Below are 26,482 nucleotides of genomic sequence, written 5' to 3' on the forward strand. Positions count from 1 at the left end.
ACCTGTTGATAGCCGGGCTCCATCAGCTTTCTTCACATTTGCTTATGCACCCGCTTTGTCTTCAGCAATTGTGTCGGGAAGGTGACCATCATGGAGTGTGGTCTATAATTTTCTGTGATGTCTTTGTCTGTGTTAGCAACCAGGGCTATTTATACTTGCTTCATAAAGTGAGTTTTGTTTATCCTTTTGTATATTCTAAAATAGCTTATGTATGATTAGTATTAAGTTTTCCTTTTTCTGGGTTCTGTAATGTGCATTTCTTTTTCCTTTAAAAAATCATTTTATTGGGGTCTCATACAACTCATCACAATCCATACATCCCTACATTGTGTCAGCACATTTGTACATTTATTGCCATCATCATTCTCAAAACATTTGCTTTCCGCTTGAGCCCTTGATATCAGCTCTTCATTATATTTTTGTAATGTGCTTTTCTTTTCCTTTTTTTCTACCAGCTTTATGGGCACTTCATCCACATATCATACAAGTCAATAGTTCCAACATATAATGAAGAGTTGTACACGCTTTACCACAATCAACTTTAGAACATTTTCATCTTTAAATGCTTGGTAGAATTCCTCAGTAAAACCATGTGATCCAGGAGGATTTTTTTCTATTGGGAGTTTTTTAATGACCAAAACTATCTCTTCTTGTGTTTTAGGTGTGTTGAAGTTTTCCATATCATTCTGTGTTAATTTAGGTAGATAATGTGTTTCTAGAAATTTATCCAATTCTTCTAGACTTCAAATTTGTTGGAATATTATTTTCTATAATATTTGTGTGTCTTTTTAATTTCAGTTGGTTCAGTTGTGATGTCACCCATTTCATTTCTTATTCATAATATTTGCTTTTTCTCCTTTTCTTTTGTGAAGTTTGCCAATGGCTTGTCAGTTTTGTTAAACACTGATGTGTCTTCTGCTGACAGCTACTATAAAAGAGAAGTGACTCAACTCCTTTTTGTCTTGCAGGTGTCACTAAAGCCACATAGCTGCTTGTATTCGTTCTAGTGATAGTTCTTAGGATGGTGACTGGTCACTAGTTACTTAGAGGGGAGTGTGAATGCGCCAGCATTGCTCCAGAATGAGGTCCTCACCTCCATGCAGGCCTCAAAAGGCCAGGGCTAAGGATTTAGTGGCTAGGGGTAGGATTTAGGGGTTAATGGCTAGGAGTTAGGGGTTAGTTATGGAACATGGTTGAAGTTAGGTTTAAGAGATATGCTTAGTGTTAAGGTTAGGGATTTAGTGAAGGTTAGGGTCAAGGGAAAGTGTTAGTGTTAGTGATTAGGGTCTGGGTTTAGGGTTTAGAGTGATTAAAATAGAGCTAAAGTTAAGGGACATGCTTGGGATTGAGGGACACTTTTGGGGTTAGGTTAAGAGATATGGTTAGGGTTTGGGTTTAAGGCCAAGTGTGTAGGGTGATTAAGAGTTTTAGGGTTTCAGTGAGGGACTAGGGTCTGGGGTTGGCAACTGGAATTTAGTTTTATGTTTTTGCTTTTGGGATTAGGGGTTAGAGAGTCAGGGTTAAAGTTCTTGAGGTCCCTTTGAAGGACCAGGGCAGGATCCTTCCTGGGGTCACAGCTTCTGGTGGCCCACCTATGGTGCCATCACCCTAAACATTGCCTCCATTTTCACACAGCACTCTAATTCTTCACCGTGTCTCCGCCCATAAGGACACTAGCCATTGCATTTAGGTCTAGCTGGTTAACCTTGGACACTCTCACATAGAAACCCTTAGGTTAATTTGTAAGGTCTCTAGAGTGGGTAATACCTCCGTTCTAGGCTTTGCAAGAGAAATAATTCATGCCAAAGCCTGTTTTGTAATTCAAGTGGGTTTAAAAAAATCATTTTATTGGGGGCTCATACAACTCTTATCACAATCCATACATCCATCCATTGCGTCAAGCACATTTGTACATTTGTTGCCCTCATTATTCTCAAAACATTAGCTTTCCACTTGAGCTCCTCATTTTTCCCATCCCTCCCCCTCCCTCATTAACCCTTGATAATTTATAAATTATTTTGTCATATCTTACACTGTCTGATGTCTCCCTTCACCGACTTTTCTGTTGTCCATCCCTCCAGCTTTCCAGTATTGCCACTCCCACAACTGGTCCTGAAGGGTTCATTTGTCCTGGATTCCCTGTGTTTCCAGTTCCTATCTGTACCAGTGTACATCCTCTGGTCTAGCCGGGTTTGTAAGGTAGAATTGGGATCGTGATAGTGGGGGGCGGGGGTAGGGAGCATTTAGGAACTAGAGGAAAGTTGCATATTTCATCGTTGCTACACTGCACCCTGACTGGCTCCTCTCCTCCCCTCGACCCTTCTGTAAGGGGATGTCCAGTTGGGTTTTGTTTGGGTTCCGACTCTGTACTGCCCCTCATTCACAATGATATGATTTTTTTGTTCTTTGATCCCTGATCCCTTTGACACCTCATGATTGCACAGGCTGCTGTGCTTCTTGCATATGGGCTTTGTTGCTTCTGAGCTAGATGGCTGCTTGTTTACCTTCCAAGTGGGTTTTTATGAAGGCCGGGAGAAGTTTCAGGTTTTACAGTCTCAAAAGGGTACATGATATTTCAGGGAAGCATGCCAAGCGGAAGCTGTGCTGGGGCTCACAGCTGGTCATGAGTAACCTAGTGGAATCTGGCACCCCCATGTGCAGAACCAAGGACAGAGGGGCACGAGCGAGTGCTGGGGGAAGAGTGTAAGAGAAAAGAGACCCTGAGTAGGCCTGCTCAGGGGTGGGGTGGACACCTCACCCTCCAACTGCCACTGACGAGAGAAGCAGGGTAAAAGAGAGACCGGCCTTCCCAAAGTCAGGCTATTTCAAACCTCCAGCTGGGGAGGCGTGGTTGATGGTATTGGTTGACCCTGTTGGCTGGGTTAAGCCCAGTTGGGCCTAGTTTGGACTGTACCTCCCACCTGGCTCTGGAGATTGCCTTGTAGCATGCTCTGTTAAGGGGTCCTCATAAAGATATTTAATATTACCTGATTTCCTTCTCAACCTCCTCTCGGGGTCTGTGCAGTCTTGGGAGGGACAACATCCTTCCACCCCTTGGATACGGATAACACAATTTTGGGTAACCAAATTCAGTCCATTTCGGTAGGGTAGACATGGAGAGGGCAGAGCACCTAGGGGCCCTGGAGAACAGCACAGGGACCCCAAGCAAACTGAAAGGGGCACTGTTCCCTTGTTGGCCACAGACAGGAGAACTCAAGAATTGCACTTGCTGATATTGAACTAGAGTTGGAAGAGGCGAGTCCGGTCTCAAAATGGAGGGTCATGATCCAAAGGGACCTGAGCAGCTGTGAAAACTGTTCATTGGTGGTCTGAGCTTTGAAACTACAGACGATAGTTTAAGAGAACATGTTGAGAAATGGGGCACACTCACAGACTGTGTGGTGATGAGAGACCCCCAAACAACACGTCCCAGGGGCTCTGGTTTTGTGACTTACTCCTGTGCTGAAGAGGTGGACGCAGCAATGTGTGCATGGCCACACAGAGAGCTGTGTCCAGAGAGGATTCCATGAAGGCTGCTGCCCATTGAACAGTGAAGGAAAGTTGTGTTGGTGGTATAAAGAAAGCCACAGAAGAACGTAATTTGAGAGTCTACTTTGAAAAGTGTGGCAAGATTGAAACCATAGAAGTCGTGGAGGACAGGCAGCGTGGGAACCAGAGAGGATTTGCCTTTGTAACCTTTGATGATCATGATACAGTTGATAAAATTGTTGTTCAGAAAAACCACACTATTTGAAGTGAAAAAGGCTCTTTCAAAACAAGAGCTGCAGTCTGCTGGATCACAGACAGGTCGTGGAGGTGGCTCTGGCAACTTCATGGGTCATGGAGGAAACTTTTGGACGCGGTGGAGGGAACTCTGGCCGTGGTGGGAACTTTGGTGGAAGAGGAGGCGATGGTGGTGGAGGTGGTGGCAGCAGAGGGAGTTCTGGAGGAGGTGATGGTGGCAACTGTGGCGGAGGTTCTGGTTATAGTGGTAGAGGGGCCCGTGGTGGTGGAGGACCAGGATATGGAAAGCAAGGTGGTGGATATGGTGGAGGTGGAGGACATGATGGCTACAATGAAGGAGGACATTTTGGCCGTGGTAACTATGGTGGTGGTGGGAACTATAATGATTTTGGAAATTACAGTGGACAACAGCTATCAAATTATGGACCCATGAAAGGCGGGGTAGTTTTGGTGGAAGAAGCTCTGGCAGTCCTTACGGTAGTGGTTCTGGATCTGGGGGTGGAAGTGGTGGATATGGCAGCAGAAGGGTCCAACAATTCAGAAGAAAAGGGCTACAGTTCTTAGCAGGAGAGAGAGCGGGAGCTGTCAGGAAAGCTGCAGGTTTCTCTGAGACAGTCATCCCAAATGCGCTAGAAGAGCTGGAAAAACCTGCCACAGAAGGAGCGATGATCCATAGTCAGAAAGTTACTGCAGCTTAAACAGGAAACCCTTCTTGTTCAGGACTGTCATCGCCAAGGTTTGCAAAAAGTGCAGCTATGGATTAATGCAATGCGGTGTCAATTAGATGTACATTCCTGAGGTCTTTCATCTGTTGTAGCTCTGTCTTTTTCCTTTCATTACATCAGGTATATTGTCCTGTAAATTGTGGGAGTGGCACCAGGAATAAAAAATTAAGGAATTTTTAACTTTTCAATATTTGTGTAGTTCAGTTTTTCTACATTTTAGTACAGAAACTTTAACAAAATGCAGTTTTGAAGGTGTTTCCTTGTGAGTTAACAAGAAGATCATTGTTAATCACTATTTTGTATGAATTTTGCTAAAGTTAACTGTAAAGAAACACCTGCTGACTTGCAGTTTAGGGGAATCTAGTCTCCTATTTCCAATCCATGATACGAATGGGCGCTGACCCGCGGAGAGAGTGGATATTTGTATGTTTGCCATGTGTGCTTTAGATAACAACTAGCATTGGGTGTTTCCACTAGTGTATTTGTGAATTTAATAGCATTAAGATTTACCTTCAATGAAAAAAAAAATCTCAAAATTCCTGTTTGGTTTTTGTGCATTTTCTTTAAAAATGTATTTCAGATATGACTTTGTGTTAGCCTTGCTAAGAGTCCTAGCTGTTCAGAAAATACACATTTACGTTGGTCACATTTGAACTGCTGCCATAACTTTATTTGAGTGTAACTGTCTGCTGCCCCCTGCTTAAATTCTGGAATGGGGGAGTGGTTTTTTTTAACCCGTCCTTCTTACTTTAAAAAACATTCTTAAATAAATTTTAAAGTAACAGACCACTAAGACTGATGTACTCAAGCACATTAGTGGCTACCTTTAAAAAAAACCAAAACCAACATTCTTTTTGAAGCATAAGAGGCATAACAAATCTCCAGTTTTTCCCTTGGTTTAATTTGTTTTAATTTATATAACCTCGCAGAGCAAGAAAATAAAAATCATGCATTGTAACCCTAAAAAAAAAATTGCACTTGCTAACATACCTAGTGGGAGACCTGGTGGCACAGTGTGGGGGGAGGTCAGATGCTCACAGGCATCCTTCCTGAGGACTACCAGTTGCCACGCAGCAGTAAGCCTGCGCCCTGCTGTTAAGGACAATGGACGCCTGCAGTCATTGATTTGGTGCCTGTAGGTGGAGTTCAACCCTACTGATAATGGTTCCTATGGAGATCCAGGGAGCAGATCAAACCCGCTAGGTGACATCCACAGTTAAGCTGCCATCCTAAATCGAGGACCCGCCCATCTTGTCACATGTATACCCCCAATCCCTCCTCTTCCTATTGTGGGTATGTCCCTAGACCACCCTCTCACCTTGTTGTATAACCTACAGTGGAACCCCTTCCTGTGACGTATGTCTTTACCTGTAAGTAGTGGGCTTGCATGCCCCCCAAAGCTATAAAAGCCTGGGTTAGCACTAGCGGCCTCTCTTGCTGGTCTCTCCGCCCCTCTCTCCTCGGCTCCCTCTCCCCTGTTTCCCTTTCCCCTTGTCCTCCCTTCCCTTCCCCCTCTCTCCACATGGACCACCTCAACAGGGCTGAGGTGAGCAATGCTACCATGAATTGTGTCTGATTCCGTTATTCCAATCTCTCCTGTACCTCTCATGTCTCAATGACTTTAATACAACATATATATACATATATACTGTACAATTGTGCTTACTGAACCCGTGATTAGTGATGGAGGCTGGCACCCCCCAAACTTATACCATAGCATAATGGTTATGCGTTGGGCTGCTAACCACAAGGTCAGTAGTTAGAAACCACCAGCTGCTCCGTGAGAGAAAGGGTGAAAAAGCACACAGCCTGTGTGATCACGAGGTGTCGACAGGATCAGGTATCAGAAGACTATATTGATGTGAAGGAGAGGGGTGGGAGTGAAGACCCAAAGCCTGTCTCTAGACCAGGGGTGTCAAACTGGCAGGCCGCATGTGGCCCCAAAAGTAATTTTTTGTGGCCTGCGATGCTCTGAAATAACATGAAAATAGAAAAAACTGTTAAGAAGAAAATAGTGCTTAGGGGAGAGCAAGGCAATACCGTACGCACAATTCTCTCGTTAACCCTTTAACTACTGAAGACACTTTAAGTATACACGTGGCCCAGTGACTTTCCTGTGGGTCTGTGGATGTGTGTAAACGTGCTGACTCATTTCCGGTGACGTTTGGAAGCGATATGTCTGCCACTCTCAGTGTCACGTAATGTAAACAGATCCCAATAGCGAAAAGGTTAAAAAGAGCACTCTGGGTTGTGCTGTTTTGAATCGGACCTAGCGGCGGCGCTAGTTCACATTTTCAGAGGGAAGCAATTGTGATTGTGTTAGGCAGATAGGGCAGGGATGGGATATCCGGTGACGCATGCCTAGAGAGCCAAGCGCAGGAACAAAGGGTGGCGCACTGCACATGCTCAGAGGCCCAGGGTTTCCCCGCCAGTGGGCATGGGTGGGCGTTAAACCTAAATCGGCCAACTTGGGCCAGGTGAATTCAGTTCAGCCAATGGGGTCAATCTGGGGTCGTCCACCATGCCTCCCTGTGGAATCCTTGAAAAGGAAGGAGCCCAGAGGAGAACTTGGGAGAGATCTAACAGAGTCGCAGGGAAAGAGACGCTGGCTGCGCAGTCTCTGCCAGGCCGCATGGTCTGGAGGAATCCTATGGGAGCCGCGTAAAACCTGAAACTTCTTATAACTCTCATTAAACTCACTTGGATCATGAGCCAGGCTTCGGAGTGAATTCTTTCTCGCGCGGAGCCAAGGACGGAGTGCAACTCTATTTCCAGATAGATCTAACAATTGTGCATCACGTTTGTCAGCTGTCCAACATTTTGTGTTTTTTATTAGTTACTTTGTTACATTTTCTGGTCACAACATAAGAGGTAACTGAAAACTAGTAGGAGGAAAGCACTGGCAGGTTTCAGGTAAAAAAAGAATAATTTTAGTTTTATAAGTACATTAAATAAATGTTTAACTAAAGCAATTAAATAGTGTTTTAATTATCCTATCCATATTCCTGAATCCTCACTTCAAAATATAAACTTAACAGAATTTGTAAATGTGGTGTGGCCCACGTGAATCTTGCTTGTTGCACAGATGGCCCTTGTTTTAATTGAGTTTGACACCCCTGCGCTAGACAACTGGACATCCCTTCACAGAAGGATCTCATAGACGGGATGACTCAGCCAGGATGCAGTTTAGCACCGACAAAACACACAACATTCCTACGCTTCCTCCCGCCACTATTATGACTCCAGTTCTACCTCACAAATCCTGCTAGACCAGAGTATGTACCATTGGTACAAATAAGAACTTTCGACACATGGACAGATAAACCCCTCAGGAATAGTAATGGGAATAGCGGCAACATGAGAGTAGGGGGTCGGGAGAGGGGAGAGAAAGGGGGAATCGATAGCAGTGATGGATATATACTGCCCCTTCCCCTAGAACAACAGAAATGTGGGTGAAGGGATACAGCAGATGGTGTCAGATATGAAAAAATAATATATATATAGGGTGGGAGGGTGAGGGAGGGAGGGAGGGAAAACACAAGAGCTGATAAGGGGTCAAGTAGAAAGATAATGCTTTGAAAATGACGATGGTAACATATGTACAAATTTGCTTGATATAATTGATTTATGGATTAAAATATGTTAAAAATGATTTAAATTAAAAAAAATTTTTGTTACTGTCTGACTTCCTGGGAAAGGCTCAAGAGGGCTGCCGCCAGCCTAGGCTAGGTGTCTGGACAACAGTGACACACGTGTGTGGTTGTAGGATAGGTGAGAGCAATGGCAGGGAGGCTTCTTTGGGGAATAGTAGGAGCTTGTGGGGCTGTCGCCCTTGCCTTGCACAACCTTTTTTCTGGGCATTTCTGGATTGTCCCATGTAAGAGTCACCCTCCCACCCCTTAAAGTCATTGATCATTGGAATAAGAAGGCCTTTGTTCAGGGTGTATGATTTTGGGATTCTGGGTAACTTTGGGAAACACCCCAAAGACCTGATCAAGGGTCCCAAATGGCTTCGAGGTTGGAAGGGGAATGAATTACAGCATTGTATCAGAAAGAAGAAAATGGTTGGGAATCAAATGTCCACTGATGGCCTACACAATCTTTATAAACAAATCCATTATCTTTATATTTTAATCAGCACGGAAAATACTGGTTGAAAACAGAACCGTGGAAGTGTAGAGCTATCACCTAGAAAAAGGGAATAGTTCATTTCCTTATGAAGAAAGGACATTGTATGTTTTCTGTAATAAAAGGGGTTTTGTTTGGAATCTTACGTATTTATAAAAAAGAGTTATATTCTCAGCAACTCACAGGGGCAGTTCTACCCTGCTGTATAGGGTCTCTTATCAAGAGTCAGAATCAAGTCGATGCCAGGGAACTTCTGTTTTTGCTTACCTACATTGTAACCTCCTACCCACCCTCCATTGCCATGGCCCGGAGCTGTCTGCTGCATCTTCTTCCCACGGCCCAGCTGGTTTCAATCCTGCAGTGAGCAACTACCAGAAAACCTTGGATTCTCTTCCTAAATAAAGAGACACCAAAAATCCAAACCCACTGCCATCGAGTCCATTCAGATTTTTAGATAACCTATAGAGTTCTGAGGTTTTCTATATAAATTTTTACAGGTGCATCATCCTACCACAGAGCAGCTGGTGGGTTTGAACCACCCACCAACCTCGTAGTTACTTGTGAAATGCCTCTGTACTGCCAGGGCTTCATTGCACCCTCCTTGTGGGGTTTCTGTGATGGCAGCAGGTGGGGGGGGGGTTGGGGAGGGGGGGGGGAGAGTCCCTCCTCCTGCTGTGGCCTCCGGCGCCCTCAACTGACCAAACTTAGCATAGCACCCACTACCAAAGGAAAAACACTTCAACACATTTCTTTCCTTTCCAGTCACGTTAAAGAGTAATGAAGGGCTCAGTGCAGGACCTGCAAGAACATGGGCAACAGCCCTATGAGGGGAAGAGGTGTGGTGGGCAGTGGGGAGGGGATGTGGACATGAGGCTGGTGGCCTGGGCAGGGCCAAGGATCCTGAAACCCTGAGGGGAAGCCAGATGGAGCCCAGCCAAGGGCTGGGCCTGTGCTTAGTGTGTTGGAATGAAGGCAGTTCGGGGGTCCTTTAGGGAAACTGTAGGCCCTTCAGTGGGGGCCACAGCTCCCAGGAGACCAGGGGTTATTCCTGGGCTGATGGACTATCCTGTCCTCTCCCAAGCGCAGAACAGATGTGCCAGTCATTTAACCAAACCCTTACCTGCTGTGGCTTTCTGGGCTGCCAGGATGAGCTCACTGTGGCAATGAGGTATGGGGCCTGGGCTACAGGGGTGTGGAGGCAACATTTATTACAAAGGTCAACATACCGAGAAAGGGGCTGGCTGAGGAAGAAACCAGCCAAGACTTTAGAAATCCTGAGCTTTTCACTCCTTGACATGAAGCAGAGGGTCTGTTTACTCAGTTATTTCTGCTCTCTTTACACTCCTCGGGAGTGTAAAGAGTCAACTGACTTGTTCTGAAGCCCCTCAGATCTGGAGAGGTGGAGGGCATGGTGGTCATATTTCCTTCTCTGCCCTGCAGACAGAGGGAATCTCCTCTGTGTCCTCTGGTGTTTGATGAGGTCTGACTTCTGACTAAAGCCTCGCCCACACTTCCTGCAGACAAAGGGCTTCTCCCCTGAGTGTGTCCTCTGGTGCTGGATGAGGTGTGACTTCTGACTAAAGCCTCGCCCACACTCCCTGCAGACAAAGGGCTTCTCCCCTGAGTGTGTCCTCTGGTGCTGGATGAGGTTTGACTTCTGACTAAAGCCTCGCCCACACTCCCTGCAGACAAAGGGCTTCTCCCCTGAGTGTGTCCTCTGGTGTTTGATGAGGTCTGACTTCTGACTAAAGCCTCGCCCACACTCCCTGCAGACAAAGGGCTTCTCCCCTGAGTGTGTCCTCTGGTGCTGGATGAGGTGTGACTTCTGACTAAAGCCTCGCCCACACTCCCTGCAGACAAAGGGCTTCTCCCCTGAGTGTGTCCTCTGGTGTTTGATGAGGTGTGACTTCTGACTAAAGCCTCGCCCACACTCCCTGCAGACAAAGGGCTTCTCCCCTGAGTGTGTCCTCTGGTGTTTGTTAAGGTTTGACTTCTGACTAAAGCCTCGCCCACACTCCCTGCAGACAAAGGGCTTCTCCCCTGAGTGTGTCCTCTGGTGTCCAATGAGGTGTGACTTCTGACCAAAGCTTTGTCCACACTCTCTGAAGCTGACTTTCACAGTTCTTGAGCTTACTGCCCCCTGTAAGAACGTCCCTGTATCTTCAGCATTCACTTTCTGGCCTGGGCTGGGGTCTATGTCCATTGTTCTCCTAGCCTTCCTAGATCGCCCCATTTGTCCTTTGGGTACGTTAGAGGAGGCCTTTGACACCCCCCACTCCCTTATCCTGTCATGAACAGGTTTGGACCCATATTTTTTCTCTCCACCTTCTGCTCTGTCATCCCTTGTATGTTGTTCAGAATGCTGCTGCATCTGGCCCCCTGGGTGGGGATCCCCTGGTTGAAGGTGCTTTCCTGCAGTTGTTCCTAGAGAGGACTGAGAGGGGTGGTTGTACTTCATGTGTTGGTTGAGAAATGACTGACTGGAGAAGGCCAAAGGGCAGGAGGGGCATGGATGGATCTCTGGTTTTGGCTCTCCTGGAAGAGAAAGTGTTCCATCAGAATCACTGTAGACAGCTGCATGGAAAGACTGCCCTTCACCGTCCACACACAGCTCATTCACCTCACAGGCTCTGAGGCCCCCTTTTCACTCCAATCTGATCCTTTGTGTTTCCTTCAGCAAGTTGGAAATCGCATCAAGGCCCTTCCCTATCTCCCAGCCAGATGGGGCCCTTCAAGTAGGAATTGAGGGTACACTCTCCATCTGGCCTATTTCACAGTCCACACGCTTCTAAGCCCTGTCACTACTAAGATATTGTGTCAGCAGCCATTTCTCCTGAGGATGCTGCTCACAGTACCCCGAGTGGAACTTCCATGAGTCCTTTCCTATGGAGTGGGTGGAGTCCACTGAATAAGGAACCTGGACAGCCAATGTGGAGCAGTGTTTATTGAGGGTATGGGAGAAGATGTGCTTATGTGAGGATCACTCTGCTCTCTCTCAGACAGTGGGCTCTCTCTCAGACAGTGGGAAAGACAGGGCTGGCGCAGGCCACTGATGAAGGGACACTAGACTAGGTCTTGCTGTGTCTCTTAATCATAGCCCAGCTGAAATACAAGGGGGCTTTAAAAAGTCCATGGAAAATGGAATTACAAGATGGTAACAAATGTGCCTGAATGTATTTAAGCCATCTCATGCAACAGGGAGTCTTACTTCAAATGATACTTTGTTCAGACTTCTCACACCCTCCTGAATGTCACCTTCACTTACCATCCTCTAATATGACACTGAGGCAGCCCATCTTTATTCCAAAGATTAACCACAGTGCCACCTTAGCACAGTGGACATGTCATCCCTCAGCTGAAAACACCCAGTGGCTTCTAAAACTCTCAGGAAAGATGTCAGTTTTATAGAATAAACCCCTTGCCTCACTTTTCCCCATTCCTCTGACACCCCTCTCTGTTCCTCTGTGTCTCTGAACCTTCTCTGACACTCCTCTGCCTCTGTGCACCTCTTTACCTCTGATTTCAACTCTGACCCTCCTTCTCTGCTCTTCTGTATCTCTCAGACCCCAACTTTGTCCCCACTTCTCAGATCTTCTGTGTCTCTCTGAACACAACTCTGTTTTCCCCTATACACCTCTGTATCTCTAACATCAACTCTGACCCACTTATCTCTGGGATTATGAAGAGACTTTTCCCCAGCTTTTTCTCCCCCAAAGACATGCCAAACATTAGAGGCTATTTGCCAGCATATGGTGGGAGGTCAGATGCTTAGAGACATCCTCCCTGAAGGCAGTCAGTTGCCACCAGAAGAAGGGCACATTCCCTGCTGTTAAGGACAATGGGCTACTTCTCCCTAAAGACTTGTGACCATTAGTTTGGTCTCTGTAGGTGGGGTTTACACCCTACTGATAATGGTTTATATGGAGATCCAGAGAACAGGTCAAACCTGCTCAGTGATATCCAAAGTTAGGCTGCCATCCTGAATCTAGGAGCTACCCTTCTTGTCGCATGTGTGCCCCCAGCCCCTCCCCTTCCTATTGAATGTATGTCCCTAGATTGTCCCCTCTCGTTGCTGTTATTACCTGTAGTACAACCCCTTCCCATGATGTATGTCTTTACCTGTAATTAGGGGACTTGAAGCCCCCCCCAAAGGTATATAAGATTGAGTTAGCCTGCTTCCCCTTCCTATCTCCCCTGGTCCTGGCTCCCCAGTTCCCTTTCCCCTTGTCCTCCTTCCCCTCCCCTTCTCTCCTGCCCTTTGGTCTCCCATCTCCATGTGGACCACCAAGCAGAGCTGAGGTGAGCATTGTTACCATGAAATGTGTCTGACTCAATTACTTCAACCTCTCATCTATCTCTCATGCTCTCTATGACTTTATTATAATCTTCATATAAACTGTACAATTGCACCTATCGAACCCACAATTAGTTGTTGGGGGCTGACCCTTCCCCCTACTTCTCTACTCCTCTCTACCTCTGACTTCAACTCTGAGCCCCCACTCTGTTCCTCTGTACCTCTGACTTCAACTCTGACAATTCTCTACTCTGAATCCCTCTGATCCCAACTCTGACCCTCCTCTACTCTCTCTACCTCTGACTTCAACTCTGACCTCTGCTCTGTGCTCCCCTGTACCTCTGACTTCAACATTGACCCCCCACTTATCTACTCTTCTTTATCTTTCTAACCCCTCTTCTCAGATCTTCTGTGTCTCTCTGACCCCAATTCTGTTCTCTCTCTGCTCCTCTGAACCTCTGACTTCAATTTTGAGCCCCCACCTCTCTGTACCTCAGATTTCAATTCTGAACCCTCTCTGTATCTCTCTCCCCTCCATTCTGACCTCCCCTTCTCAGCTTCTCTGTAATTCTGACTTCAACTAAGACCTCTCTGTACTTCTCTGTATCTCTGATGGCAACTCTGACACCCATTCTCTGATTTCAACTCGGACCCCTCTCTGCTCCTCTATACCTGTGACTTCAACTTTGATCCTTCTCTGGTCCTCTGTATCTCACTGATTCCAACTCTGATTCCAGCCCCCCCTTCTCTGTTCCTCTGTACATCTGACTTCAACTCTGAACCCCTCTCTTTGCTCTCTGACAAACTCTGACCCCTCTCTGCTCCTCTGTATTTGTCTGATACCAAAAGTCAGCCCCCTTCTCTGCTCCTCTGTATCACTGACTTCAAGCCTGATCCCCACCCCGACACCACTCTCTGGTCCTCTGTATCTCAGACTCCAACTCTGACACCACCACCCCCTGCTCCTCCGAAACTCTCACTTCAACTTTGACCACCACCATCCCCGGTTCCTCTGTATCTCTCTGACTTTTCTTCTATCCCCCTTCTGCTCTGTTCACTCACTTCTCCCTCAGGGCTCTCTTCTTCAAGCACCCTGACCCTTTCCTGCTTGGGTAACTGTGCAAGTAGCTCCTTTTCTTCCATGTTTTTGCCACAGGTATATGCAGTTCAAAGTCCTTCTTTCCCTGAGGATTCTGAGAGATGCCTTCCCAATCCCTTTCTCATTCACCCTCCCCTCAGACTCCCTTATCCACCCAAATGAGACTCTGCACAGCACTGCTCACTGTTTTGTGTGACAAATTTGTATTTCCAGTTCCAGCAAAGGAGCCTTGTGCTGCCATGGGTTAAACACTGAGCTGCTAACTGCAAAGTCAGTGGTTCAAACCCATCAGGCAATCCACAAGGGAAAGATGAGACTGTTTGCTCCTGTAAAGACTGACAATCTTGGAAACGCTATACGGGGTTGCTATGATGTGGATCCATCGTGATGGCAGTGAGTTTGGTTTGGCTTGGGGACTCTGTGTAGTAAGCACAAGAGCTCACACGACAATTCATTGAATGGTAGCATAGGAAGAATCACTTTCAGAAATGTGGGGGTGACAAGATAGACTCAAAGGGCCACAAAAACTACCTTAGTAGGAGCTGGACATGCCCGAGGATGTGTTTGGCATTTAGCATTGTTGTGAGCTGTTATACATGTTGGGCTGAAACATTAAGAAATCAGAACAAAAAATTTTAAAGTTATTAAAACCATTCTAAAAATAAAAGTTGTATGTATCTTTCATTTATGAAATTCATACTTTAAATTTCATTGACTTCAAGTGGACTCTACTTAGGTCTTGGGCCATGAATATTTAGAAGGAGCAGAACCCCTGGTACACACCTGTCCCTGAAGTGAGCTCCTTCTTCCACCTGCTGCCCCACTTGATGCCCAGCTCCAGGCCATACTCATCCCCATACCAGACCAGCAGTTCACAGCCAGGTCGGATGGCGCGGCAGGTCCGGTAGAAGATCTGCCTACGGTACTGAAAGGCCACCAGGTTCTGCTCCTCTTCGTCCCGGGCACAGTTCACATACCTGGGGTGACAGGACAAGAGGGGATCATGGGCAATGAGTGCCCAGGATAGTCAGGTCCTTGTCCTCTTTCCTCCTGAAGTTCAGGCCCAGATACTGCCCACTCCCCTCACTGCTCCTCACTGTAACCTTATGTTCTCCTATAAGCCTCATGTGCAAGGTCACATGAATTCCTCTCCCCAAGCCCAGCTTATGGGCTCATGATGGCCGCCTTTAGGAGGGTGGCCCTCCCTGCAGTATCAAGCATGTTCTAAAGTTGAATCCCAGATTTACCTTCACTTTCATTGGCCTGACACATGAGTGTCAGCATCTCTGCTTTGAAATAACTACATCATCATCTAACACTCAACCTAAGTCCATGTTTTTCTGAGAGGACTTTCTAAGTATAGTGCACTGCATGCCTCATCAGGCCCCTCCAGAGACACGAAGGGCTATTCCTATTAGTTTCTTCTTATTTGTACCCCAATAGAATCAGGTTCCATAGGGAGAGTGGCTGGTCATGACTTGGTACTCATGAAAAGCCTGCAGCCCACCCCTCGCAGGCTGCTGAGCACCCTTTAGTCTCTGGCCTGGGGATATCTATGGCTGCCCAGGTTAAACATCCCTTGTTTTAGGCAAGCTTGGTACCATGTAGTTTTTGGACAATGTGAAAAATTTACATAAAGAAAATTAAAAAAAACTGTTTAATGTCTGCCTCCTACAAGTCCATAGGCTCCACAAGAACATGAGCTGTGGAGCTTGGCCCAGAACAGTGGTATTAGAGCCCAGGTACTCCAAAACCAAATTCACTGACATCCATTTGATGCCAACTCGTAGTGACCCTATAGGGCAGAGTAGAACTGACTTGTGGGTTTCTGATACTGTAACTCCTTACTAAGTAGAAATTCTCATTTTTCTCCTACGGAGTGGTTAGTAGTTTTGAACTGCTGACCTTGGGGCGAACAGTCTAGTACTTAACCCATTACACTCCCAGCGCTCAGAGCCCAGGTAAACACATGTTGGCTAGATGTTGGCTAGATATAGGAAATGTGAGTCCCTGCTTGCTAGATGAGCATCTTCAGTATCTAGCACACATGGTTTGCATAGAGTAAATATGTTTTTAATCTCCTTATTTCTAACTATCAAAACACGAAAGAGAGTTGTTTGGAGAATAAGTGACAGAGGGTGTGCAATCCACAGAGGGAGGTAAGCTTATTCTCCGAAACCAAACACCTTCAGGCCTTACCTCATCCAGTTCGCCCAAGATGTATCCTTTCCATCCACGTATTCATAGCAGTTCCTCCCCTTGGTGATCTGAGATTTAGAAAAAGAAGTTAAGACATGTTTATTAATAAAGAGAGGAATTATTTTATTTTCAATGCTTGTCTGTCACTTTGCTACAATACCCCAAGTCCTTCATTGGCCTCTGCAGTCCAGTCTGTGTTAATTGCCAGTCGGAGGAAAGCAAGGGGTCCTCTTCTTTCTGACCATGCTGTCCCCATTTCCCTCTGCTATTCAACAGGAGTTCTAAGGCCATGCAGAAGCTACACACTGAACAAAGCCAGCCTATTACCCCCCAAGCTGTCCTAGCGTATCCTAAGCAAGGCCCAAAGGGAGGTGGGGCAAGGGGACAAAGACAAGGACGAGGCAGCAGAGTGGGTGTGTCTCACCAGCCAGGAGTAGCCACTGTTGGCTGCCTCCTCATCTTCTGTCATCTGGCCCTCATAGGGGCCAAAGTGCAGGCCTAGTGGCAGCTCAGATGCTTCATTCCAGACTCCAAGCCCAGCCTCAGGGATGCTGGATGGTCCAATTCTCAGTCCAGGGGGCAGGGTGAGGGCTGAGTGATTAGGGCACCCCTTATCCATGGGGCTATCCTTTACAAATGTCGGGGCTCCATGAACTGCACAGGTTTCAATGAAGAAGTTCTGACACTTCTCACAATCTGAAGGAGAGAGAAATATGGATGAGGATGGGTATAGCATATAACCTATACAATAGGGATTAGGATGGGTACCGGGTACCACCTATTTTGCTGGAGCAGAAAGAGCCCAGAGCTCAATCCTGAACTCCAAGCCACTAGAGAAGGGAAATATTTTGAGACCAGGGGCAGGAGGAGCACTTACAAAGGTAGTCGTCATCCTGGGGCTCGCCCAGTTCCTGGTATACGTGGTCCTTTCTCTCACGCAAGCTGTACATCTTCACCTCAACCTCCTTTCTCCTGGGCTCTGAGGTGGGAAGAAAGGTGGATGTGGTGTCCAGTGTGAGCCTTGCCTTGTCAGAAAATGTGAGTTCTCCTCTCATCAAGTCACTACTGTCCTTCTACAGGCTATTCAGAGACCAAAACTCCACACCTTGATGAGAGATGCTCCCTGCAACTTTTAGCTTCTAGCTTCTCTCATTTTCAGGTGTCACTTGTCAACCTTCCTGCTTAAAAATGTTTCTCACACCTTTGTGCGTTCTGAAAATATTGGCTGAGGCATATTATGTGTGAGGCATCGAGTGAAGGCTAAAACATGGAAGAGGAGTAGAAAGGCTTGGGCTCTAACACTACAGATGGATTTACAGGTCACCTGGCATATGTCAGCTCCTTTGTATTTAATTTAATGCCTTCCAATAAGTTCTAGGCTCTGAATCTTTATCTATTTTACAGTCTAGGAATCTAGACCACAGAGAATTTTGAAGATTTGCTCACACTCAGATCTTCTGTGTAAATTATAAGCCATGTCTGTAGCTTTCTTTTTATTACACTCACTACTGCATCCGATTTCTGGTCCCCAGTGTAAACCCAGGCTCATAACCCACAGACCTTTTTGGAAGAGTCAGTTCCAGATGATTCCCTCTTACCCAGTTTCTGTCTTGAGTGCTGAGCAGGGACACTTCCTCCTTCAGGAGGTGACAAGAACTTCTGGGATGACTGCTCTGAGTTACATGCACTCAGTGAATTTGCTGTGGCTGGCGGTTCTTTCAAACTAGATTCATTATCTCGTGGTGCCCTGGACATTCCCTTTAATGTGAGAATCATATATTAGAGGACAACAAGCATTTCTTTAGTTTTAGATGGGCCATTTCCACATATGAGGTGGCTTCAAAATGTTTGTGAAAATATTCCCTATTTTTCAATAATTAAAAAATCAATTTTTAGGGGCTCATACAATTCTTATCACAATCCATACATACATCAATTGTGTAAAGCACATTTGTACATTCATTGCCCTCATCATTCTCAAAACATTTGCTCTCCACTTAAGCCCCTGGCATCAGGTCCTCATTTTTCCCCCTCCCTCCCTTCTCCTCACTCCCTCATGAGCCCTTGATAATTTATAAATTATTATTTTGTCCTGTCCAACGTCTCTCTTCACCCACTTTTCTGTTGTCTGTCTCCCAGGGAGGAGGTCACAAGTAGATCCTTGTAATCGGTTTCCTCTTTCTAACCTACTCTCGCTCTACCCTCCCATTATCGCCACTCTCACCACTGGTCCTGGAGGGATCATCCACCCTGGATTCCCTGTGTTTCCAGTTCCTATCTGTACCAGTGTACATCCTCTGGTCTAGCTAGTGAATCCTTGATCAGAACCCATTTCCTCAGGCTCTTTCAACTTTTGCTTAAACGTCTGTGTGTGTGTTTGATTGAAGGTGGGAGAAAGCATGGGGAAACTAGCTTAGCATCAACATGGTCTGTGAGAGGTGTGGGTTTTATAAACATGTGTAAATGTTAATGAAAAAGTAAGCACTTTGGATTAGACTTTACTCCCCTGATAGTGTGATCTCAGGTGTGTACCTGAACATGTATGCACCGCAGTTTCCTCATCTGTAAAATGATTGCTAAAATACATGCCTTGTCGGCTTGTTGGACCAGCAACCCTGGTGGCATACTGATTACATGTTAGGCTGCTAACCACAAACTCAGCAAATCAAAACCACCAGCTGCTCTGAGGGAGGTAAATGAGGCTTTCTACTCTGCCCAAAAGTTATGGTCTTGGAAATCCACAGGATCAGTCCTACCCTTTCTTATAGGGTCACTAAGGACTGGAATTAACTTGAGAGTAGTGATTTTGAAGTTTGTTTGAACCAAGGGTGGTTTGAAAATTATTTCCCATCTATCTGAGAAGCAACAAAACCCACATGGAAGAAGCACACCAGCTTGTGTGACCAGGAGCTGTTGAAGGGATCAGGTATCAAGCATCAAAGAACAAAAAATCATATCATTGTAAATGAGAGGAAGTGTGGGGTGGGGACCCAAAGTCCAGCTGTAGGCAACTGGACATCCCCATACAGAAGGATCGCAGTGAGGAGATGAGCCAGTCCAGGGGGCAGTGTAGCACTGATAAAACATACAACTTTCCTCTAGTTCTTTAATGCTTCCTCCTCCCCACTATCAGGATCCCAATTCTACCTTACAAATCCGGCTAGACCAGAGATTGTACTCTGGTACAGATAATAAGAGCTGGAAACACAGGGAATCCAAGGCAGAGAAACCCCTCAGGACCAATAATGAGAGTAGTGATACCAGGAGGGGAAGGGAAAGGTGGGGGAAGAAAGGGGGAACCGATCACAACGATCTACACATAACTCCCTCCCTGGGGGACAGACAACAGAAAAGTGGGTGAAGGTAGACATCGGTTAGTGTAAGACATGAAAAAATATGTATAAATTATCAAGGGTTCATGAGGGACGGGAGGGTCAGGGAGGGAGGGGAAAAATGAGAAGTTGATACCAAGGGCTCAAGTAGAAAGAAAATGTTTTGAAAATGATGATGGCAACAAATGTACAAATGTGCTTGACACAATGGATGGATGGGTGGAGTGATAAGAGTTGTATGAGACCCCAATAAATTGATTTTTTAAAAAGAAAGTTATTTTCATAGTATCATTCCTTCAAGCCTATACTTAAAAATTTGGAGTCTCTGCATGATTAAGTGTCACTATCACTAGATTCAGAGGTGACTGATTTTCTATTAGGAGTCTCTGGGACACAAGCAATGAAGCTGTCACATTCTATTGAAAAGGTTGGGGGTTAGAGTTCATCCAGAGGTTCTTGAAGAAAGGCCTGGTGATCTACTCTGAAACATCTCAGCCATGAAAACCTTAAGGAGCAAGGTCTACTCTTGACAAACAGGTTTTCATGAGCTGGAAGACACTTTAACAACTCCTTTTTTTTTGGCTATGACCTTTCACACACTCTCTCATTCCCTCCTTTTATTTTGGGGAGCAAAACACACGCAGGGGAAAACATGCAAAACACAGTTGTACCGTCTATCTTGTCAGGAGAGGTTTTTGTTTTAATGGGATCGCTACTGAATATGTTCCTTTGAATGTTACAAAATATAGATGACAAAATTTCCTCTCTGCTTTATCCTATGTTCTTAAGTTATTTTTTAAAGTGAGTTTATTCGATGAAGTCTGGAGCACAGTGGAAATAAAGTTAGCGTAAGTGTTACTGACCCAGTTGTCTTATGAAGGTGGGGATGTGCCAGACTATATGTGAGCCTGATCCAGCAAGGGGTCAGCAGGCCTGGGCTCTGTCCCTCCCCTGCTCTTACCTGCAATGTGGCTCCACAAGGAAGGTGTTCTTGTCTACAGTACTTGAAGATACTCACCTTCTGCTGCTTATTCTGCTCTCCTCTGGAGGCCACCCAAGGAGGTCTGACTGAAAGGTAATAAGAAATCAGAACTTACTTTACTTGGTGAATGTTTACAAATTCTGAGGACACTAACATCCTCCAGGGACAGAATTACCAAGAGAGATGGAGAATTATGCAAAGGTGATTTGAAAATGTTTTTTTCAGTATGATTAATTAATGGCTAGCTGGTTTTAAAAATATGTTTCAAACCTAGTTCATCTTATTCACATAAAGGATCCCTCATATCTATTTTAGGGTCCTGGTGGCATAATAGGTTACACATTGGGCTGCTAACCACAAGTTTAGCAGTTAGAAACTACCAGCTGCTCCCAGGGAGAAACATGAGGCTTTCTATTCCTGTAAAGAGTTACAGTCTCAGAAACCCACAAAGACAGGTCTGCCGTGTACTATAGTGCTTCTGTGAGTGGAAATCAATGGCTACTTCATGACCATAATAGTATGTCTGTTAAAAATAAAAGTATCTGGGTTGGTGATTTACCTGAGTCCAGATGGAGATGTGTGATAAACCATCAGGGGTATGCTTATTTAAGAAGACTGTCTTTTTATGTCAAAATTGGACAAGCAAGCATTGGATTTTCATCTCTCAGACTAAATTTCCTGAGACTGAAATACCTAAAATCCATAGATGGGAATCACAGACCTTGGACCCAAGGTTCTCCTTCACATTTAGGAGCTGTTTCATGAACTCCCCTGTCTATATAGCAGAAAAGGAGGTGGGTATCTTATTTCTTTTTTTATAAAGGTGCCTACCAGATTTGTCCTCTGCTCAGAGCATGTGAAAATGCTCAGGAAGTTTAAACAGCTCTCTCAAAGCCAAGATCAAGACCGTCCCCACACCCAAAAAAAAAGTTTTATTTTGGGTAAGTGGCTCATTGGTGTGATTAACGATCATACATAAATTATGTACTTTCAAATACTCGTATGGGTTAGTAATTTTCTCTGGTAAACCATGTATTGTAGTGACTACGAACCGCTTGAAATAATTAGAAAGTGTTTTTACAGTTAAAGCAAGGTGCCCTTTGATAGATGATCAATGTTTAGCAAAAACAAGGTAAGTTTTAAGCATCAAGAAAAGTATGGAGTCCCTCCTCCCCCGAGAAGAATGCACTTCAGAGGATAGCACTGAAGCTACAACTCAGGGAGTGGGGAGCATGTCTGATCAGAGCACACGGGAACAAATGAAGAAGAAGGAGAGAGAGTGGAACACATCCTGGCCCACCAAGTCTCCAGGATGATATTCCTGCTCAGAGCAGCCAATGCACAGAGAAGATCATAGCGCCGGCCCCACCATGAGAGAAGTCATCCCTCACTGACCCATAGCGCTTTGAGAGACAACACTGGAGGCACAATGCGGGAATTGTGCTGACTCCACCACTCTGGGGTGAAATGTCAAGGGCGTCCAACAGAGCAGCAAGGGGAGTCAAGCAATGAAGTCCCAGGGGAATAACAAAAATAGACTTTGGGGCCACGGCATGGCACCCATCAGACTCAACCGGAAAACACTCCTAAACGTCAACAAACAGACCTGGAACTATTTATAGACTTGTTTTTTTTCTGTCCTCGTTAGTTGTTATTTTGTTTTCCTTGGTTATTTTGTTTTGCTCTGTCTTGTTTTTGTGCTTATTATTGTCTCTACATGTCTATCTAGATAAGATAGGGGGGATAAACAATCTAGAGGAGAAAACAATGGGACCTACAGTTCTCGGGGGGGACATGGGAGAGAGGGAGGCAGGGGAAAGAGGTGGGTGTTAACAAACCCAGGAACAAGGGACAAATGATCTAAAATCTATGATGAGGAGGGTGTAGGATGTCTGGTAGGGCTTGATCAAGGGCAATGTAACCGAGAGGAATTACTAAAACCTGAATGAAGGCCAAACATGATAGTAGGAAAGTAAAAGGAAATAGAGGAAAGATCTAGGAGGCAAAGGGCACTTATAAGGTTCTATATACAGGTATGGACATAGGTAAATATATTTATATATAGTGACAGGGACAGACATGGAGTTTTGTAAATATATTTCTATATAACAATAGGGAAATAGATCTATGTACATATATTTATAGGTTTAGTAGTAAGGTAGCAGATAGACATTGGGCCTCTACTCAATTACTCCCTCAAGGCAAGAACGCTTTGTTCTAATAACCCGACACTCCGTGATGCTTACCTTCCGGACACGACCGGTGAATACAAAGCAGGTGCATAAGCAAATGTGGTGAAGAAAGCTGATGGTGCCTGGCTATCAAAAGATATAGTGTCTGGGGTCTTAAAGTCTTGAAGGTAAACAAGCAGCCATCTCTCTGAGAAGCAACAAAGCTCACATATAAGAAACACACCAGCCTGTGTGATCACGAGGTATTGATGGGATGAGATATCAGGTATCAAAGAACAAAAAAATCATATCATTGTTAATGAGGGGAAGTGTGGAGTGGGGACCCAGGACCCATCTGTAGACAACTGGACATCCCCTTACGGCAGGGTCTCAGGGAGGAGATGAGCCAGTCAGGGTGCAGTGTAGCAATGATGAAATATACAACTTTCCTCTGGTTCTTTTTTTTTTCCTTGTATTTTTTGGTTTTCCTCTTGTTTTAGTCTGAGTAGACTAGAGAAACAAACTCACAGACACTCATATATGTATAAGAAAGAGATCCATACAATGAGTAATTGTACACTAAGAAAACATTCCAGCCCAGTCCAGATCAAGTCCATATGTCCGACACCAGCCCATATGTCCAACACCAATCTATAAAGTCCTCCCCAGACACATACAACACATGATATGACACCGAATGCAAGAAGGTCACAGGCTAGTGGGTAGGAAGTCCTATGGATCCAGTGGTGTTGTAAGCATCTCAGCACTGGCAGGGGTCTCCATGTGACCGCTCCAGCCCAGGGCACTATGGTAGCTCCATGTGTCTGTCAGCTACAATGTCTCCCAGGAAGTGAGCCCCCTCTAGTGCTTAAATGCTTCCTCCTGCCCTCCCTCATCACAACCCCAATTCTACCTTACAAATCCGGTTAGACCAGAGATTGTACATGGGTACAGATAAGAACTGGAAACACAGGGAATCCAGGACAGAGAAACCCCTCAGGACCGATATTGAGAGTAGTGATACCAGTAGGGTAAAGGGAAGGTGGGGGAGAAGGGGGAAACAAGTTACAATGATCTATCTATAACCCCTCCCAGGGGGACAGACAACAGAAAAGTGGGTGAAGGGAGACATCGGTCAGTGTAAGACATGAATACATAGCAATAATTTATAAATTATCAAGTGTTCCTAAGGAGGGAGGATGGGTGAGGGAGGCGAAAAAATGAGGAGCTGATACCAAGGGCTCAAGTAGAAAGAAAATGTTTTGAAAATGATGATAGCAACAAATGTACAAATGTGCTTGACACAATGGATGGTTTGTGATGAGTTGTATGGGCCCCAATAAAATAATTAAAACCCCAGACGCTATATCTTTTCATAGCCGGGCACCATCAGCTTTCTTCACCACATTTGCTTATTTACTCACTTTGTCTTCAGCGATTGTGTTAGGAAGGTGAGCATCATAGAGTGCCAATTTAATAGAAGAAAGTATTCTTACATTGAGGGAGTACTTAAGGTAGCAGAAGGACATTGGGCCTCCACTCAATAGTAAACCTATAAATATATGCACATAGATCTATTTCCCCATCCTCATATATATATTTGCACATGTATATGCCTTTATTTAGACCTCTATAAATGCCCTTTGCCTCCTAGCTCTTTCCTCTATTTCCTTTGACTTTCCTCCTGTCCCACTATCATTCTCAGTCTTCATTTGGGTTTCAGTAATTCCTCTTGGTTACATTACCCTTGATCATGCCTTACCAGGCCTCCTACACCCTCCTCACCACCGATTTGGTCACTTGTTGTCCCTGGGTTTGTTAACACCACTTCCTTTCCCCCTACCTCCCCCTCTGCCATGAGCCCCTGGAACTGTCGGACCCGTTGTTTTCTCCAGATTATTCATCCAGCCTATCTTATTTAGACAGACCTGCGGAGATAATAACATGCACAAAAACAAGACAGAGCAAAACCAAGCAACAACATACAACAAAACAACAACAAACCAATGACCCAAAATACCCAAACACAAGAAAGAAAAGCTTATAGTTAGTTCAAGGATCATTTGTTGGCCTTTAGGAGTGTTTTCAGTCCAATCTGTTGGGGCACCATGCCCTGGCCCCAAAGTCCACCTTCAGCATTCCTTGGGGACCTTGCTGCTCCATTCCCTTGCTGTTCTGTTGCATCCCCGACAGGGCAAGATAGGACAAAATAATAATTTATAAATTATCAAGGGTTCATGAGGGAGTGGGGAGAGGGGAGGGAGGGGGAAAATGAAGAACTGATGCCAGGGGCTTAGGTGGAGAGCAAATGTTTTGAGAATGATGAAGGCAATGAATGTACAAATGTGCTTTACACAATTGATGTATGTATGGATTGTGATAAAAGTTGTATGAGCCCTAATGAAATGATTAAAAAATAATTTAAAAAGAAAATATGGAGTATTAAACTGTAAAAACGTATCTACCCTGTCATTTATTGAAACCTCAACGTTTTGCTATGATGGCTTCAAATTTACAAATCCTATTATTTCAAAATTAAAGCAAAACAAATCCAACCTCAAACCAAAAGCAACAAACCCAAAACTAACCAACTTTCTCTTCCTCTAGCAGTGACAACTATTTTGAATTTGATATTTCTACCCACGTTCATATTTTTATCCACTTATGAATGTAGCTACCAATAACATATCCTATACTTTCCACATTTTAAGACTTCCGATGCACGGAAGGTAACCTTTGCGCTAGCTCTCTGGGTGAACACGTATGTCTTTGCAGGAGCAAACACTCTTGTTAGCCCGAGCTGAGCCCCGGGGTTCCTGCTGGCCTCACCGCGCCGCTGCCGAGGGGTCCACTCCTCATCGGAATCCTCACTGTCCTCCACCTGGCCTTTGGCGGCTGGCCTGTGGTGACACATGAAAGCTGGGCGCGGAGCTCTGAGGCCTGCAAAGAAGCACAACCTTGGTCCTCAGAGGGAACAGCCGGGAGGAAGAAGTGGACGAGCCGAGGGAACCCAGCATGGGCAACAGGCGGGAGTCACAGGAGGGCAGGGTTGTGGCTCCCTGGGTGGGACCCCCAGCTCTGTGCACCCCGCGGATACCTAGAGCGAGCAGCGCCTCGTAGTTCTTCTTCACATTCCTGTAGCGGAATTTCTCCCACTCGCCCATCTCCGCCCACTCTTCCTTGGAGAAGTATATGGAGATGTCTCGGAAGGAGTCCTTGGTCTAGAGAAATGACAGTCACGGTGGCGCATCAGTACGCTGACCACCTCCGGGGCCGGGGCGGTGCCTCCCAGTGGCCTTTTCTCAGCCTCACGCCCCCCCCACCCCCCCCACCCCCCGCGAGTCACTGGAATTCCTTTTCAGGAGCAGACAGCCTCATCATTCTCGAAGGGAGGGACTGGTGGTTTGCAACCGCGGGTCTTGTGGTTAGCAGCCCAGTGTGTAACCACTAGGCCACCGGGGCGACCTTCCAAGACTCCCCACTCGGAGGTGCTCCGAGGTCCTCCTCTGCTACCCTCCTCCCCAGGACCCCGCCGCCCCCGCCGCTCCCTCACCTTCTGCCCCTCACTGCCTTCCACTCCCTCAAGGCTCTCCTCCCCCGCCATGGTGCCAGCTCTGCACCCCCAGTTAGCACAGCCCCAGGCCAGGGCACGGCGCCTGTGGAAAGAGAAGGTTCCAGAAGAAGCGAAGTCGCCAGACCACCTGCCAGGTGCCCAAGTGCCTGCCAGGACTGGCGAGGTGGGGCAGGAGGACTGGGGGTGCCCCACAGCAGGGTGCTGGCCGCTCATACGCCCCTGGGGATGGGATAG

At 45.9% G+C, this 26,482-nt stretch overlaps 1 protein-coding gene and 1 pseudogene across 1 annotated transcript; one reads left to right on the forward strand and one right to left on the reverse strand.

Moving 5' to 3' along the window:
* The first annotated feature begins 3,272 nt into the window (after positions 1–3,272).
* LOC142422873 (heterogeneous nuclear ribonucleoprotein A3 pseudogene) lies at positions 3,273–4,442 on the forward strand (annotated as a pseudogene).
* Positions 4,443–11,051: 6,609 nt separating this feature from the next.
* LOC142422874 (histone-lysine N-methyltransferase PRDM7-like) lies at positions 11,052–26,278 on the reverse strand. Its single transcript, XM_075528101.1, has 11 exons — positions 26,228–26,278; positions 25,772–25,895; positions 25,507–25,614; positions 20,540–20,589; positions 17,788–17,947; positions 17,067–17,168; positions 16,614–16,885; positions 16,190–16,257; positions 14,774–14,967; positions 12,692–12,702; positions 11,052–11,132 (listed from the first exon to the last, which is right to left on the reverse strand). The coding sequence occupies exons 1-11, from the start codon at positions 26,276–26,278 to the stop codon at positions 11,052–11,054; spliced, it is 1,221 nt and encodes a 406-aa protein (XP_075384216.1).
* Between the last annotated feature and the right edge of the window lie 204 nt (positions 26,279–26,482).

This window comes from Tenrec ecaudatus, chromosome 12 (genome assembly GCF_050624435.1).
Source record: "Tenrec ecaudatus isolate mTenEca1 chromosome 12, mTenEca1.hap1, whole genome shotgun sequence".
Taxonomy (NCBI): domain Eukaryota; kingdom Metazoa; phylum Chordata; class Mammalia; order Afrosoricida; family Tenrecidae; genus Tenrec; species Tenrec ecaudatus.